The sequence below is a fragment of the Drosophila erecta genome, unplaced genomic scaffold (genome assembly GCF_003286155.1).
Source record: "Drosophila erecta strain 14021-0224.00,06,07 unplaced genomic scaffold, DereRS2 tig00000021-arrow-pilon, whole genome shotgun sequence".
Lineage (NCBI taxonomy): Eukaryota > Metazoa > Arthropoda > Insecta > Diptera > Drosophilidae > Drosophila > Drosophila erecta.
The window spans coordinates 14,608,923-14,624,650 of NW_020825198.1; the positions used below are offsets into that span (position 1 = coordinate 14,608,923).

Consider the following 15,728-nt stretch of genomic DNA (forward strand, 5'->3'; position numbering starts at 1 on the left):
AGATGGAGGGGCTTGGCTAGAGGGGATGGGAAAGTAGAGCTCTTTCGGCTGCTCACTAATTACTTTGCCACCTTCAGCGCATTATGAGAATGCGAGTGCTCGCCGACAGAGGGCGCCACACTTAATGTCAAGCATATGCCCCGAGCTCACTGCTTGCGGTTATCTCTATCTGTCTCTATCTAAGCCTTGTCTCCTCTTTCTTTCACGCCAGCAGATCTCCTTCTTGTTCTAACCTGCTCGCTTTCATTTAAATATGACGCAAAAAAAAAAAACGATATAAAGGAATGCCAAAACACAAAACGGATGGGATGATATGACGCGAGTGTGAGATTAGGTGTCAGTCTGCTCATGGCGTTGAAAAGCGCCGTCAGTGCGAATGAGCGAGGTATAGGTGCAGAATCTGCACACTGAACGAAAATAAGTATTACGTATCCACGTATTACGGAGCAGCGTTCAAACGGTCAGAGGAAAAATTTGGGAAAAACTATTATCTATATTTAACTCAAATCTGTAACTTATCTTTCTACAAAAATAATTTTAACGATGTGAACATTCGCACTTAGTTTTCTTTGTGCATAAATATTACATGATTTCAGATGGAGGATAAGTTGTACGTGAAAAAGGAGGGTGCCCCTACAAAAGGCAAAACTTTTCTTTTATTGCTCCTAAGTGCAATTTAAAGAATGAAAACCGAGGACAACGAATGGCGAAGTACGTTTTCTACTGTGAGATGAAAAGATAAAGATCCGAGTGATGGCAGGTTGAAGGGTTGCCGAGCTGCAGCATTTCTGTACGCAATTATAAGTCTCCACCCCACTTGAACCACTACAATTCCCTCTCTTAACACGACTAACAAAACATGTTCATTCAACAATCAGCAACATTCCATATGTTGCATGCCACACAAACTAGCGCAGAACTTGGTCCACTTCAGAGCACTTCATACCCACAGTGAAACCAGCATAACACAAACCTTCTACCAGTCAATTAATAACTAAAGCTGCTCGCACTGAACAAAATAGGTATGGTGACTTTGTTAAAACTATGGAAATTTAAATATTCTTTCTAAATATTTTATTATTGCCTTTCACAGATATACATTTCTTAGACCTTAGAACATCCAAATTAGGTTAGGTTGTGTGTAGTTTCAATGATCCCACCGAGCTTTTCCTCTAACTTTGGGAGGCTCCACGGCCATCTCCGCCCACTTCGAGCATACTTGCTTACAACTTTGAACTTTCGACATCCAATTGTGCTGGTGTGTGAGCTTGTACAAGTAGTCGTGTTGGGGGCTTCCTCTACATGCAAATTGAAATTGTTTGCCTTGTCTCAGTGTGTGAACCGAATTGAACCTTGGCCAATGTTGCTGCCGCCAGCTGTTGTTGTTCCTAATTGTCGCTGTTGTTGGTGGTTTAGTTGTTGATGGTGTCGCCGGTGTCGACACGTTATATAAATTCCCAACGAATTTTGGGACAAACATTTATTCTACCCCTTCCCGGCCCCTCAATGTTTCGCATTCAAATATTTGCAGCAACTATAAATGTGAAACACCAAACAGAAACAACACCACTTAATGTAACTCAAGGAACGTCCATCTACACAAAGGAAATAATATTTTAATCAAATTAAAAAAATATAAATTAAATTGATTTTTTAAAAATAAATGTACTCATGTTTCAATCCGTCAATAGTAGGAAAATTACTATCTATAATAATATTTCAACACTTCGAAATTCGCGATAGTATCTATGTCAGCAGCAAATTTTATTTTTATATATTTTTTTACGTGTAACCATTTTGCGGTTGCCTCAGTAACTTTTACTAAATAAAATTTTCGACCAAATAACATAAAATTGTTTAAAAAAATAATAGTTTATGTCCTTGGGCATAATGCTAATGACACTTGTCGCGTGTGCGGATTTTATGTTCCTGCTGTTTTTACTCTGCATTTTCTCGCTTTTTCCATTTTGTGTGTTTCGCTTCTCCGTTGCACATTTCCATATTTAATTGCGCATCTTGATAAGAGTGGCTCCCCCCTTCCCCACTGCCTCGTTTTCCAACAACAACGTTTTGCTGTTGACATTTTCAATGCGAAATTATGCGACACGGCAACTCTTTTTCCTTCTTGTCCCAATTGCTGTTTTTTCTTTTTTTTCGCCAGTTAGCGTTTTCTTTGTTATTCATTAGCTGCCTTTGCTGTTGACCTCAATTTTTATTGCCTGCCACGTTTTTAATGTCGCGTGTCGCAGGTTTTAGTTGTTTTCTTTACGTTTTTCTGCGTCTTGGTTACGAGTTTTTTCTTCAATTTAGCAGTTGTGCAACAGGTTGTTGAACTTATATTTTTGGCAAGGGTTTATTCTTGTGCTTCGCAGAAATATTTCATCCAAATGTGCATTACGTGAAGGATTTTTTAAATAGAGAATCACCATTTTTAATTTATTGAATTTAAAATTGTGTATTCTTTTTGTGCATAGCTTCAAGTTTTTTTGACAAGAGGAATTGTTAAATGTTTTGAGTTCCACATATATATACTTTAACGTTATTGGTCTATAATGGATATAAAAACTTCTAAGTCCACTGTTTAAAAACCCCTATTTAAGTTCTCAAATTAAACGCGATAGTAAGAATACAAATTGCATAATAGACAGCTTTTCCCTTAACCCCCCAAAGTGGGGTCACTACTACCCATGGCAATTTTATGACTTTGTTGTCAAAATGTTTATCTAACACTTGAGTAGTAGTGTCCATAAAATGATGAAAGAAAACGCATTAAGAGAGCAAATAAACTTTTATTGAGATAGAACTCTCGTTACTAAAACAGATGTGCCCCAGCTTTATCCCCCCCATCTGCACCCCTGGAGCCCCACAACCCCCCGACGAATGGGTCATCGCTCACAAAGAACAAATAGCACACGAACGATCATGACGGCGAGGGGTGGGAGGGGGCGGAATATACTCATCTATAGGGAGTGTAAGGGAACCCACATAGCAGCTCGACAATTGTTTTATAATTATTCTATCATGAACAATGGAGAAAGAAATAAGTGAAATGAAAGCATGAGTAACACAAAAATACACTGCAGATATACTTTGAAATAATAGTATGCTAAATAAATGCTACCATACATGAGAGATTGAATGATAATTCATGTATATGTGTATATGCATAACTATTAATGACTATTGTGGTATCCTTGCCAAATTACCAAAATTAAAAAAGGACAAAGAGTTAAAGCACAGGAAAATAGAAATACAGCAAATGAAAGTTACGATAAGCAAGCTAACACTTTGCCCGTTGAGTTTTCCAGCATGCCCGAGCAGTTGGCCACCGAGTAGCGGGTAGCATAAAAGGAAAATTGCTTAATTTATGTGTCATTTATCTAAATGGAGCAGCCGAGCAAAAGCAATGAAAGCAAAGAGCCAATGACGCCTGCTCCGTCTCCCCTTTATTATTTTTATAAAGCTCCGCGATAAGCAACTGTCAGTCGGTGCAATGGGGGCCAAGGGCGGAGAAGGGGTGGAAGGGGGGGCCAAGGGCTGTGGTGCCAGAGTAATTAAAAATCTTCAACTCTCGTTGTTTCTGCTGTCTTCTGCTGGCGACAATAATCGCCGACTGTGTGTGGAAAAGGGGCACACAAAGGGGCGCAGGGGGAAGGGGACGGGGACGGGGACGGGGTAGACAGAACATGCGATTAAAATTTTAAATGACAGTTGACAGTTTCATCATCAGCATGTGTACAAGAGTTTTACATAGATATGCGGCAGATAGTGCCTTTCAGGGAGTTCCGGGCCGACGGCGACAGGAACTGGTGAGCAGGTGAAATGTCATATGGGATCGTCTTTGCTGCGCAAACTGAAAACCAGAAAGAAGACACCTGATGAGAGGAAGGGCAAAATATGCAAAGGCTTCTCAGTTACCTGTATCTCGGCTTGTATGAATATTAGTTGGCTTTTCTGGAAAAATGTATATCAATATATATCCGGTAACATAAACTACACAAAAAGTTCCCTTAGAGATGAAGCACAATTTGCTGAAATCCTTTAAAACAAGCTCTTCAATTGTGTGTGACAATATATTGAAGAAGTACTTGGACAAAGCTATAGCTTTGTTGGTGCTTGAATGCCTGTATTGGGCCAGCATATTAACACCTTTTGTGATTATTGTCTGGCCAAAGCCAAAGTGTATTATCAGCCAGAACAATGGCAACCAATTCAGCTTCTCATGATGAAATGCAATGTGGCATTGGCTAAAAATGGAATTCTGTTGCATGCACTTCATCAAGAGAAGCAAAAGGAGATGCGGGAGAAGAATCCCTGACTGACTGGCTGACAGCTGAAAAAGTCACCTCACTGCCCTCTTTCCCCGCAGGAACCCGTTTCTCTCAGTGCAACATGCATTCCTCATGCCATACAAAACAATTGACATGCATTGTTGCTGCTGCTGCTGCTGGCATGTTGCTCTTGCTGCTGGGATGTTGCAGCATCTCTCAGTTCCTGGCAGCCTCTCAACTGCAGAGCCCCAGAAATTGTCACAGCGACTTGTGCCGCGTACAATTTTCCAAAATGAAGCTGAATTAAGTGAAAAAATACAAAACTGGTTTCCCAAGATGCAGACAGAAAAAACACATCTAATAGGGAGTCAAGACCGAAATCAAAACATAATAATCCAACATACTTGTAACTTCTTCTTGAAATAACAATTAGATCATCGATTAGCATAACTGTTTGTAAATAATTGATGGTCGGGATCTGTGTATTTTCTCTCAGTGATACTTTAGCAATAAGGACACGAATAGAACTGGTTCCTTGTATAGGCCCTGCTCTTCATTTATCAATACCTGATCGGAGACCGAAAGTCCGGTTTCCCTGGTTGCTGCATTTCGTTTGATTTTATTCCATTCGGATTGCAAACCATTCTCAGGCTCAGATATAAATTAAGATCCATATCGGAAGGGAAACTGGAACTGCGATTGAGTTGGTGGAAATCGAAGGAAGCCAACGGCAGGTGGCATTTCGTATCGGAGTTTGGGATATGATACCGATTCATATCCAGACCCCGAATTGTGATTTATATTCAATAGTTGTATACGTGGGCTAAGCTCGTTTATTTCATTTGGTTCAATTTTCACTTGCGAAGAATTCTTCTCCGTAAATTCTTTACCACAGAGGATGTTGCCGACTGCCTGCTGTTATTTATTGTATTCGTTTATCGCCGTTTTCCCGGTTTTCAACTCGCTTAATTTGCCCGGTCCAGTCTCAAGTATCCCTCTCCCCTTCTATTTAGCTATTTTCTCTCTTTCCAGCAAAGGCTGGCTCTTGGTTTGTCAGCATGACATGACTTTTATGGTATAAAGTTATATTTCAGGCTTCCATTCGTAGATAACTTCAAAGGCTGGCGATTTGTTAAGGCGCCATCTGGCGTTGAGAATGCGAATTCAATGGCTATAAATGTCAGACCATCGATGGGTTAAGGATTTATGCTAAAGGCGGTACCATTAAATCGGGATTATAATGTTGGGGGCTTGGGAAACGATTCCATGCCACGAAATCGGCTTAGAAAAGTTAAACAACGAATTAAAAAAAAGACTATTAAATTTGTTTTAAATATTTTAGAGATCTATTTTTTATATTAGAACATCTATTTTTTATATTAATTCCCCTCAAAAGCTCAAAAACGTTGGATGACTTATTTCCAATGCCAAATCACAGCTAAAACGAAAGTGGAACGAGACGCATTAATTGAAAGTATTTACAACGCAACGAAGCGTGGCAAATTTCCCAGCGCAACAGCCTGGAAAAGCGCGACCAGTTTTCACAGGGAAACCGAAATTAACATGTCACCTATAAGGAGAAAAAGAGCGAAAGGCAGAAGCTTCGAACGAGGGGCTAATCGATAATTTATGAGCGGAAATATGGCACGCCGAACGAATGATGGATTAATTTGGGGTACGGGAATCGGGGGCAGGTGTGAGCTGGGTACATTGTAACATGTTTATAAATAACGCTAATGAGCGGGGGAGGAGGTGGAGGAGGTGGAGGAGGTGGAGGAGGTGGAGGAGGTGGTGCAACCTAACCGCTCGTAAAATGTTTAAACAAGCGGCGCACTGACTTTGAACTAAAAAAAGGGGTGGGGTGGGGAGGGCCCCACAGACGCTGCTGTTTGGGGTTATCGTTGGGTAAATATTTACCCTGAAAGAGGTACATGAAATGGTAAAATTAAACATTGTTTATCTCCCGCTTTCCCCTTTTGCAATCAACGGGTATTTCCAACTCATATCCCTCGCAATTGTTGACATTAATTAATGTTTAGTTTAAAAGGTCAATGGGTTTTGTTGGCAGTGTCCCAATAACAGGGTTTACCTGTTGTCTTAACAAATGATGAAATGTCACTTTGGATTAACACTTTTGCAGACGTGGCACTGAAAAAAATACAAAGTTTTGAGTGCCGGAATATATGAACAAATCAAGTTGACTTACAATGAATTAGCCCAAGGCACCTCTTAATGATGACTACTTAACGTTTAATAATTTTTAATGCAACACCTTAAAATACAATACCTCTATTTAGATACATATTTTTGTAAGTGCAAATATTCAAATACATATTGTCTTTTTTGCCACTTTCAGGTGACATTCTTTCTGGCGTCTGCTTCGTGGGTCAGCTGGACACACACTCCCTGGGCGCGTTTCTGATCCTTCCGCTCTGCATTTATCTCTCGATCGGAGCACTATTCCTGCTGGCCGGATTTATTTCGCTTTTCCGGATCCGCACAGTCATGAAAACGGACGGAAAGCGGACAGACAAACTGGAGCGCCTGATGCTGCGAATAGGTTTCTTCTCTGGACTTTTCATACTGCCCGCCGTGGGACTACTGGGCTGCTTGTTCTACGAGTACTACAACTTCGACGAGTGGATGATCCAGTGGCACAGGGACATCTGCAAGCCCTTCTCAATTCCGTGCCCGGCAGCCAGGGCGCCGGGATCCCCAGAAGCCCGCCCCATCTTTCAGATCTTTATGGTCAAGTACCTCTGCTCCATGCTGGTGGGGGTCACTTCCAGCGTTTGGCTGTATTCCAGCAAGACGATGGTCAGCTGGCGGAACTTTGTGGAGCGGTTACAGGGCAAGGAGCCCCGGACCCGGGCGCAGGCGTACGTCTAGTATGAGACGGGACCGGCGGGCGGGGCCAAGTCCACGCCCCTTACTCCCGATCCGGAGGCGGCCAACGAGAGTTACTTAGAGTTTAGCACATAGACGGTCCCCTAACTCCCCCTAACAATTTAAAACGCAGTCGTAGTTCTTAGTGGCTTTGTATAAAGTTCATCATCCACATATGTCCCCAAAAAAAGAGAAAATCAAAAGTTGACCCTAGGCTATTGTTTGAATTACAAGTACATTAGTTGATACGAAAGCAAGCTTGTTGAACCAAAACTACGCGTATAAGTTGAGACTCTAGCTATAAGTCGAGTTGTATTCTGTAGGATTTCATTGCTTTCGTGGTATACGAACCTTTAGCATCTATGATATTTCAGTTTTGACGCAAGTTTTAAGTTAGGTTCCGATTTTTTGAAAGCTTTAAATGTGCCCTACACTTAATGAACATGTAGCTATAAATTAGGGATTACGAATACGAATATATATGTTAGGCATTAACAGGATGTGAGCCTGGGCTGTTCTGCAGTAGATTTTATAAAGGCTACCAAGCTTCAAATTTCATTCATTAGTCACAGAAGAAATTATTTTCCACCCAAACACAATAATTATGCATATATAGCACACAATTCGTACATAAAACAATGCAGTTTGGTGCTCACATCTATGCTTCATTTATGTATAAACAAAAAGGAAACCATAAACTATATAAATGTATTATGTAGCAATAAATGTCCTCCATGTGCTAAACTTAATGCAAATACGATTATTATAATTTTAACTATAACTCTAACTGTATTTGTAATTCTAACTGTAATTGTATATTTGTTGAACTAATTAATTCTAAACGCGTAATGGAATGATTTTTAATTCAATTTTTAAATGACGTTGTAGTCATAGCACTTAAGCGAACAAACAAAACCAACACACAAACAAAACACGCAAAAATTTTGTTGCCACTTTATGGAAATTTTTCCCTTCACCCCAACTAAATAAGAGTTGAAACTGCCATTTAAATATTTGTAGACACATGAAAAATCACAGAAATGAAGAAAGGAAACACTGCGATGTTTGCCAACTGTTGAGCATTTGTTTTCAGCGCATTTAATTGAGTTCTCAATTTAAATTGGCACTAGTAATACGTGAAATTATGTCCAAGCCAGATTTGTGTAGCATTTAAGCTGATGGAAATGCATATTAATTATAGCAATTATCGATAGTCGGTGTAACATAGCGAATGCCCAGTGGCAAGCGAACAATTATAAGTGTATAAAACAAATATAAACATGCAGAACATCATTGAAGCACTCAATGGCAAACACAAACGGAAAATGCAAAAATAAAACTTTATTTTATTGTTAAAGACTGAAATATAAAGACAGTGTTTTTAATTTGACTGGAAAACAATGCTATTTAATTGCTCGTGTTTACCAGCACATTTTTCGGCACTTTTTCAATTACTTAAGGATAATGGGTTGCCAGCTTTTCATAGACTGGATAGATCTCTTTTGACTTCATTTTTAAGGGATAGAAATTTTCATATTTTAAATATAAATTTATAGAACTTTTATTTGTCTCTTGCTATGTAAAAATCATGCACCTTACTGCATTTTGAATTTATTTATTTGTGAAAATACTATAATTTTTTTTGTTGCTTTAAGCGAATACAAGTTACAAAAATCGTAAGTAGCATTCCGATAGAATGGGGATTCCTTAATGTGAGTCCCTCATCAGGACTTTTTATTACAGCTATTTGTTTAAAAAGTATTTGAAAGCCACTGAATTTGAAAATATTCTGCGAATAGATATTCCTACTTCCTAATAGATTCCTACACAAGTGCAGCAAGCGGGAACGGTAATCATTGAAATAGAACGCAATGCTTTCTGGTGTTACTGGATTAATCGTCGACTGAAGATCCTGCGCACATCACCGTGTAGAGCCCTACGCCTGCAGATCGGACACCGATGGGATCTGCGGATGGCGATTCTTATGCAGTTATTCCCGAACAGGTGTCCACATCGCAGTGAGACCACGCGGTGTGTGCCATGAGAAGTCCATGGTGAAAGGCAGATGGGACAGTTGATGTCCTCTTGCATACTGTTCAGCCTCAAGTTGAGTCCGTTGAGTCCCTCGCGCAGCTCGTACACATGCCGGCTCGTATCCATCGCCATGCGCTGCTCCACCGAAATCTGAGTGAATATTTTCACCTGCAACTGGTCCAGGATACGTGTACGCTCGGAGTTGAACCACTTCATCTGGCTGTGGAGGACCTCCAGTCTGCGGACACGTTCTTCTATGCTGACCTCGGAATCCAGCAACTGCTGCGCACTCAGGAAAAGGTGTTCGGTGACTTGCATTAAGATCATCCTGCCCACAAGGGACTTTATATCGCTCAGGGACTCATTGCTCCTCGACGACATTGTGTATTGTGACAGATATCTTGCTTGATAGCTATATTATTAGGTTATTAGTTCTTAATGTTTATCAGTGTGACTTGAAGCATTTATTCGAGCGTTTGAATTTATAGAATATGCGATAACTAAGTTGTTTGTAAAATCTTGAAGTGAATTTCCAAACACAACAATTTGGAAAACTTTTTAAGCATTCCTTACAAGTTTGTAGTGATGTATAGTAGCTCTTCGGCAATTTTTTTAAGCCAAGCCTTCAGGTTTCAGCAACCAAAGCATTTTCCGAAAGTTACCAACCACACAATCCACCTCTAAGAGCTCTCTAAAAATCCCGATTCTTCTCACCTCCATTTTGTTGGCTAAAACTTTTCCCATTAGACGCAACTACACATGTAGGCGGGCAGACAAACCATGGCCACAAAAGCAGCTCGAAATTCAATCATAACTTGCCAACACCCGCTGGCCAAGTTGCAGTACTTTTTCTACGCCTCCCACCAGCAAACACTTGAAACACATGGCCGAAAGCCTTGAAATTTACGAGTCGCAACGAGAAATCCACGCCCATATAATTTTGATTACACTTGTTTTCTAAATACTCTACCATAGAAACCGCAAAACGCAGCATGAAAAACATCGAAAAAAGGAAAACTCACAGACGAAAACAAAAGCATTCGAAACACATGTGTACGGGGAAAAGGCCAAAATAAAATCTAAACCAAAGACTATACTTTCTGGGGGGATGCAACACAGCAAAAAAATATTAGAAGCTTGAAAATAAAGGAAACATGGTATTTAATTAAAGTGAATACCATTTACAGTGTAATATTTTGCGTATGTCACAGAAACATTCAATCATTAAATTGAAGATTAACGTACTATATTTTTAAATAATATTTTCATTTCATATTAAACTTCATTATCCTTTTAATATTTTTTATTATATTTGTGTATATTATTATATTTATTCTGCGTGCATTTTTTTCGATTAAATATATTTTGACAAAATGTAAAATGTTTTCCGGAGTAGACTACAGAGCACATAGACGCTAAGCTCCTTGGCAACAAATTGCAGTTAAAAATTGGGAAAGTAGGGGTGGGGAAATCACTCTGGACGCCCACGCAGGGGGACAAGTATTAAAGGATATGAAGGATATGGCAATGTTGTACAAAACACGTGTGCGATTTAACAACTACAACAGCCACACAGAAAACTTTAGCAGCACGGCGAAAAAGAACTGAAAACTGCACACGAAAATGGAATCCAATGTTCGGCGGTGAGTTTTGTTACGTTTTTATGCGACCACCATAAAAAAGTTATTAATGTGTGGCTTTCGCGAATGTGTGTAAGTGTGTTAGCGTGCGGGGCGGGAAAAGCCGAATGAAGGGAATAGGAAAAGCTAGCTGCACACGGCCACAAAATGGCGCGGGCGTGTGCAGGCGTTAATGTGGCAAAAAATGTTTCTGAAACAGGACGATTTCTTTGCTGGCCAACTGGGATACACTGGAATCGTGATAAAATATTAAAGTATAATGACTACTTTTTGTATGCTTAACTTTGTCTTATTTTCAGAGACGAACAAATATTCTCTTTGCTATATTACATAAACTTTGTTATAAACGAAAATGTCGTTATTTTAAAATAATTCTTAAAGAGATGAAATACTATGTCGTATATGTTAAAAAAGCAACAACAATTATTTTTAGGCCTTTTTGAATATTTATTGAGGTATTTATTATTTCCCCAGTGAGCAGTGTATGCGCTCTTCGCTATTGGTTTTAAGTTCCGGTTCATCCGACTTTTGTTATTTGCAGTGCAGTTGTTACCGCAGAATGCGGGCGTGAAAATCATAAAGCAAAACATATGAGTAGATGTGAAGTCAGTAAAAAAAAGTTAATAAAAAAGAATTGCTCTGCTGGAAATGTCGAAATGCGATATAGTACATTTATGCATCCGCACGCTTAGAACATTTTGTATGGAGCCAAGCAATAGAGACTAGAAATTCTCATCTTTCATAGAAGTCGAATTAATCAATCGGCGTCTGTCTGTCATTTCAGCACAGATCATTTTGAATTCGATTCCAGTAGTTTCACAATCATCATGCAGGCAACCGGACGTGAAATAGAATTCTGGCTTTACGTTGCCCTATTAGCCGTTTTGGTATTACATGTTTATATTCAAAGTCCAATGACTTTTGATGTTGAGGTGACGGTAAACAACACCAAGGAATATCTGAAAAGAATTTCGACGCTTTTATTGGAATGGTCAAGAATAAAGTTGAGGTGACTATTGCAGAAGTAAAGAAATTGAGCATGCGGGCCAAAATCGAACATGGAGGCAACATGGAATTGATCTGTCCGTAAGAATGTTATATTCTGTTCAATTAATGGTGGCGAAGTTAGTTGCACCAAATCCACACTGCTTTTAAAGAGACTGAACAGAAGTTACACTTAATTAGTTGCCAAATTCGTTGCGACACAAACGGGGACGAAAAAAATTGGCCCGAACGGAAGCCGCTTTGTGAACGCCTGGGGAAGTTTGCAATTTAATTGCAATTTTCAATTAGGCAACTGGACGAATGAACGAACGAAGAATACGCTGGAGGGCGGAGTATAGTTTACTTAATTAATGTTTTGCTGGCGAGGGCCTAAGGGAATTCCCCGACTTGGGCGACACCAAAGAGACCCGAAAAGTATGCAATGGAATTGGTTCGACAGGAAGCTGATGCAATCGGATTTAAATACAAGAACAGGCTTAAAAAGACGATCAAGCAAGATCAAAAACTACCTACCATTAATTAATACAAGATTTTCAATCAATACATTGCCTACTACAAGCTTTATTTGTACTTTTTTATGTATAAAAGATCATTTGTATAAAGGATAGACGTGGTAAATGAATGAATGCAAAAAACTAAGGAAACCGCTTGATAACATTTTGGAGTAAGTTTTTCAAACTAAGATATATTTAATTTGTTATTATCTGAGGAAAGTAAATATTTCTCTGAACATTAATTATATTTTAGCCCTAGAAATTTAGTGGCTTTCAGTTCGTTGCAGCACACACACCAATCTATTTTCAAATGCCTAACAAAAATTTCGACAGCTGCGCTCAACTAGCAATGAAATTTTATTGCCAAACGGGGGATCTAGCCCCCAAAATCCCCCATTGCCAACTAACCGACGCCATTTCCGACTAGCTGAAATCACACAAAAGGCTGCAAGTCCACCGCAAACAAAAGAAAGTTAATTGCCAGGCCAAATAACAAGTCTGCACCCTCCTTGCCGCACAAATCTGGGCCAAAAAAGGCTGGAACGGGGGGTGTTGGTTCAATATTTGCCTTAGTTATGCGCCGAATTGGAAATGGGGCCATGAAGTAGCTGCTAATTTTTCGCCGGGAAAAGTCAATTAAATTTCCAAAGGGATGGCAAGCAAGGCTGTAAAACTTTTCGGCGCCGAAAATGAATAAATGATAGAGCATGAATGTCAATCAAAGTTAAGCACTGCAAAATGAAGACAAACAATCGACAGGGATCGAAGCTGGGAGAAACGTGGATGGAAGCCGGAATTAAACCAAAATCGAGATGAGTCATTGGGGCGGTAAAACCAGCTTTCATTAGTTCCAGGGGGTGGCATACATTATGCCGCAGCCACACCCACAAATTGATAAAGCTTCCCCGTTTCGCACACCCCGCAAACCCCGCCCACCTCACAATCGGCTAATCCAACAATGCCTAATGACAGTTGTCGAAAAGTTTTGGCCGAAAATCGATTCTAATGGCATCGCAAATAATCGAATCGAGTTGTTTATCAGAATGAATAGTTTTGCGCATTGGTTGGGGGTGGACCAAAAAGTTGTCAGATTTTATAGTTTTTTGGGGGTGGCTGCGAATTCGAAAACATTTCTGTCCGATAAAACCCTTTTTGGCCAACTTTTGTGTGGCTTATTGATAAAGTTCCCCCTATTGGTGGCTCTTCTGTCTCCTCTCCTCCTTTGGCCATAAATCAGTTTGGGCCAAGAACTCCTGCTGAGTGGCGGCAGGGAGGTGCATCCAATGGGACATAAACTATGCAGCAGGTGGGCCTCTTAAGGCTTTTCCTTTGAGTAATTAAAGCAATTGCGACAAAAGAGCCACAAATACCGAAGCAGCATGTGGCCAGGAAGATAGTGGGGGATTTCCAATCAGATACACACTGTGGCAGCCTTAATTGTCATAATTTCTTTTTCGCGCCTTCCAAATGTGACAAATTCATGGTACATGAAGGCAGAGGGAAGAAGAGTTGCCCAATTAGGAACTTTTAAATGTATAAGCACGTCACAAAAAATAGCATTAGGCGGTTAAGAAAAAAAACACAAAAGTCTAATGTTTTAAATGATAAATTCAGGGAAAGGATTTCTAGCAAATATCTTTATAAGCCGTTAATAGCCTCAACTACATTAAATGAACTATAAAATCCATACAAGTTGTAACATTAAATACTGCTGAAGGGGTCAATTAGCAAAAACATTAGCTTTTGTGGCATGACCTGCAGCATTCATTTATTTTAAAGGCTCACGAAAAGCAGCACATTGCGGCCAAATAATTAAATGCCTTTCGCTCCACGTACTCCGCAGAGATCCCTCGTCGGTCTCCGCCCAATCGCCCAATCTGACCAAAAAACCTAATGAAAACCCATTGAGCTGAGTGATCTCATGTCGAAGCCAGCTGTCAGAGGTCGCCACCAATCGAGTTGATCGCCCAAACAATGGAGACTCATTAACGATCTTAAGAATATAGAAATACCTCTCCTGCCCGCCAGAATTATGCGCGGCCAGCGCAAATAAATAATAAAAGGGGGTGGAGGAGTAAAATATGAAAATAATTTCCAAAGCAGGTTGGGGGCTGAGGGGGGCGAAGACGCCATCGCGAACGAACAGTAAGGGTCGTGAGCATAAATTTCAAAATTGTTTCTTGGCCTCGACGCGCGGCATTGATGAAGTACATGGCGATGGGCGGGGAGCAGAACTGGGGAGCCTCATATGCCACAGGGCAACTTATGGCCAAGAAAGGTGCAGATTGGAGTGCCACAGTGAAATGGAGTCGGGGAGAGTGGGCACTGGGAGAAAAAGGGGCTGGCCAATGGGAACTAATAGCTGCGCCTAGGAAGTATCTCAGTGTCTCTGATTTAATGATTTTAATGCAAGCTGATACCTGCGACTTATATTATTATGATTATGTTTGAGATTATGAAGCAACTGCGACTTTTTTTGAGTGCAAAAGGAAGCGACGCCAAAGACGCAGACCAGGAAACCATTGTGCTCGACTGTTCCCTTGGCCATTCTTGATGGTCGATGCTGTGCGGGTGATAAGTAACATGAATCACGTTTTATTTTGCCTTTGGACTTTAACGATGCAGTGGAGCGTCGGGCAGGGCAAGTCAACTCCAGACTGGCTCAATGGCTGACTGACTTCGTCTTCGAGTTGGCTGAAAGGTCAGAGCCGAGAGTCTAGAGTCGAGAGTCGAGGTTTCCTGCAATTTTTATTTACCTTTTGTGTATGAGAACAACTTGGTTCTATTCTTCTGGCGATTTTACCCCCCACCCATCCCTCAGCCTTTGCTGTATTTTGTAGAATATGCTTGCAGGGATTTTCGTTTCTCGCTGCTTTTCCATTTGCCTTGGAACGTGAGAATTTAATATTTCTTTTCATTAGCCACGCTCGACTCCAGTTCGAGCTTAGGGTCTCTAACTGCTAAAATGGAGCTGGGACTTCGCAAGAGGCTGGCCGGCAGTTCTGGCGACACTTACAAATTTCATGGTTTCATTCTGAGGAGGTCAGCAGCAACAGAAATAAATTATGTCGAACGGACCGACTGCTAAATTCATAGTTAAGAGCAGACAGGCGAAAATGAGTCCGCAGTGGCGATGGCTGGAAAAGAAAATAGTGCGGCAAGAAGCCAGAAAATGTGGAAAAGGGGCCTCCTGTCAATAGGGCATTTGGCAAATGCGAGCCGCAACTAATTGGATTTTTCAAACAAATCTTCCTTGATACGATAAAGCGTTACAGCTAAAACCGTCAGGACTAAAGCCATACCTAATTAGGCTCGATTCAAGGTATGCTGACAAAAATTACATTTTTTGTAGCTGTCTGTAGTTCTGTACTTGCTAAATGTGTGCGTTCACTTGATTT

The 15,728-nt window shown here is 40.4% G+C and overlaps 2 protein-coding genes across 2 annotated transcripts in view; one reads left to right on the top strand and one right to left on the bottom strand.

Moving 5' to 3' along the window:
* The window catches only part of LOC6545871 (frizzled), an 89,372-nt gene extending 81,366 nt beyond the window's left edge, over window positions 1–8,006 (top strand). Inside the window, exon 5 of the mRNA XM_001972686.3 lies at window positions 6,628–8,006. Coding sequence (XP_001972722.3) covers window positions 6,628–7,160 — 533 coding nt within the window. The 3' untranslated portion in view covers window positions 7,161–8,006. The remainder of the gene's footprint in view (window positions 1–6,627) is intronic.
* Window positions 8,007–8,935: 929 nt separating this feature from the next.
* Window positions 8,936–9,707, bottom strand: LOC6545872 (E3 ubiquitin-protein ligase RNF181). Its single transcript, XM_001972687.3, has one exon. The coding sequence runs from the start codon at window positions 9,570–9,572 to the stop codon at window positions 9,042–9,044; it is 531 nt and encodes a 176-aa protein (XP_001972723.1). The 5' UTR covers window positions 9,573–9,707; the 3' UTR covers window positions 8,936–9,041.
* Window positions 9,708–15,728: the final 6,021 nt, after the last annotated feature.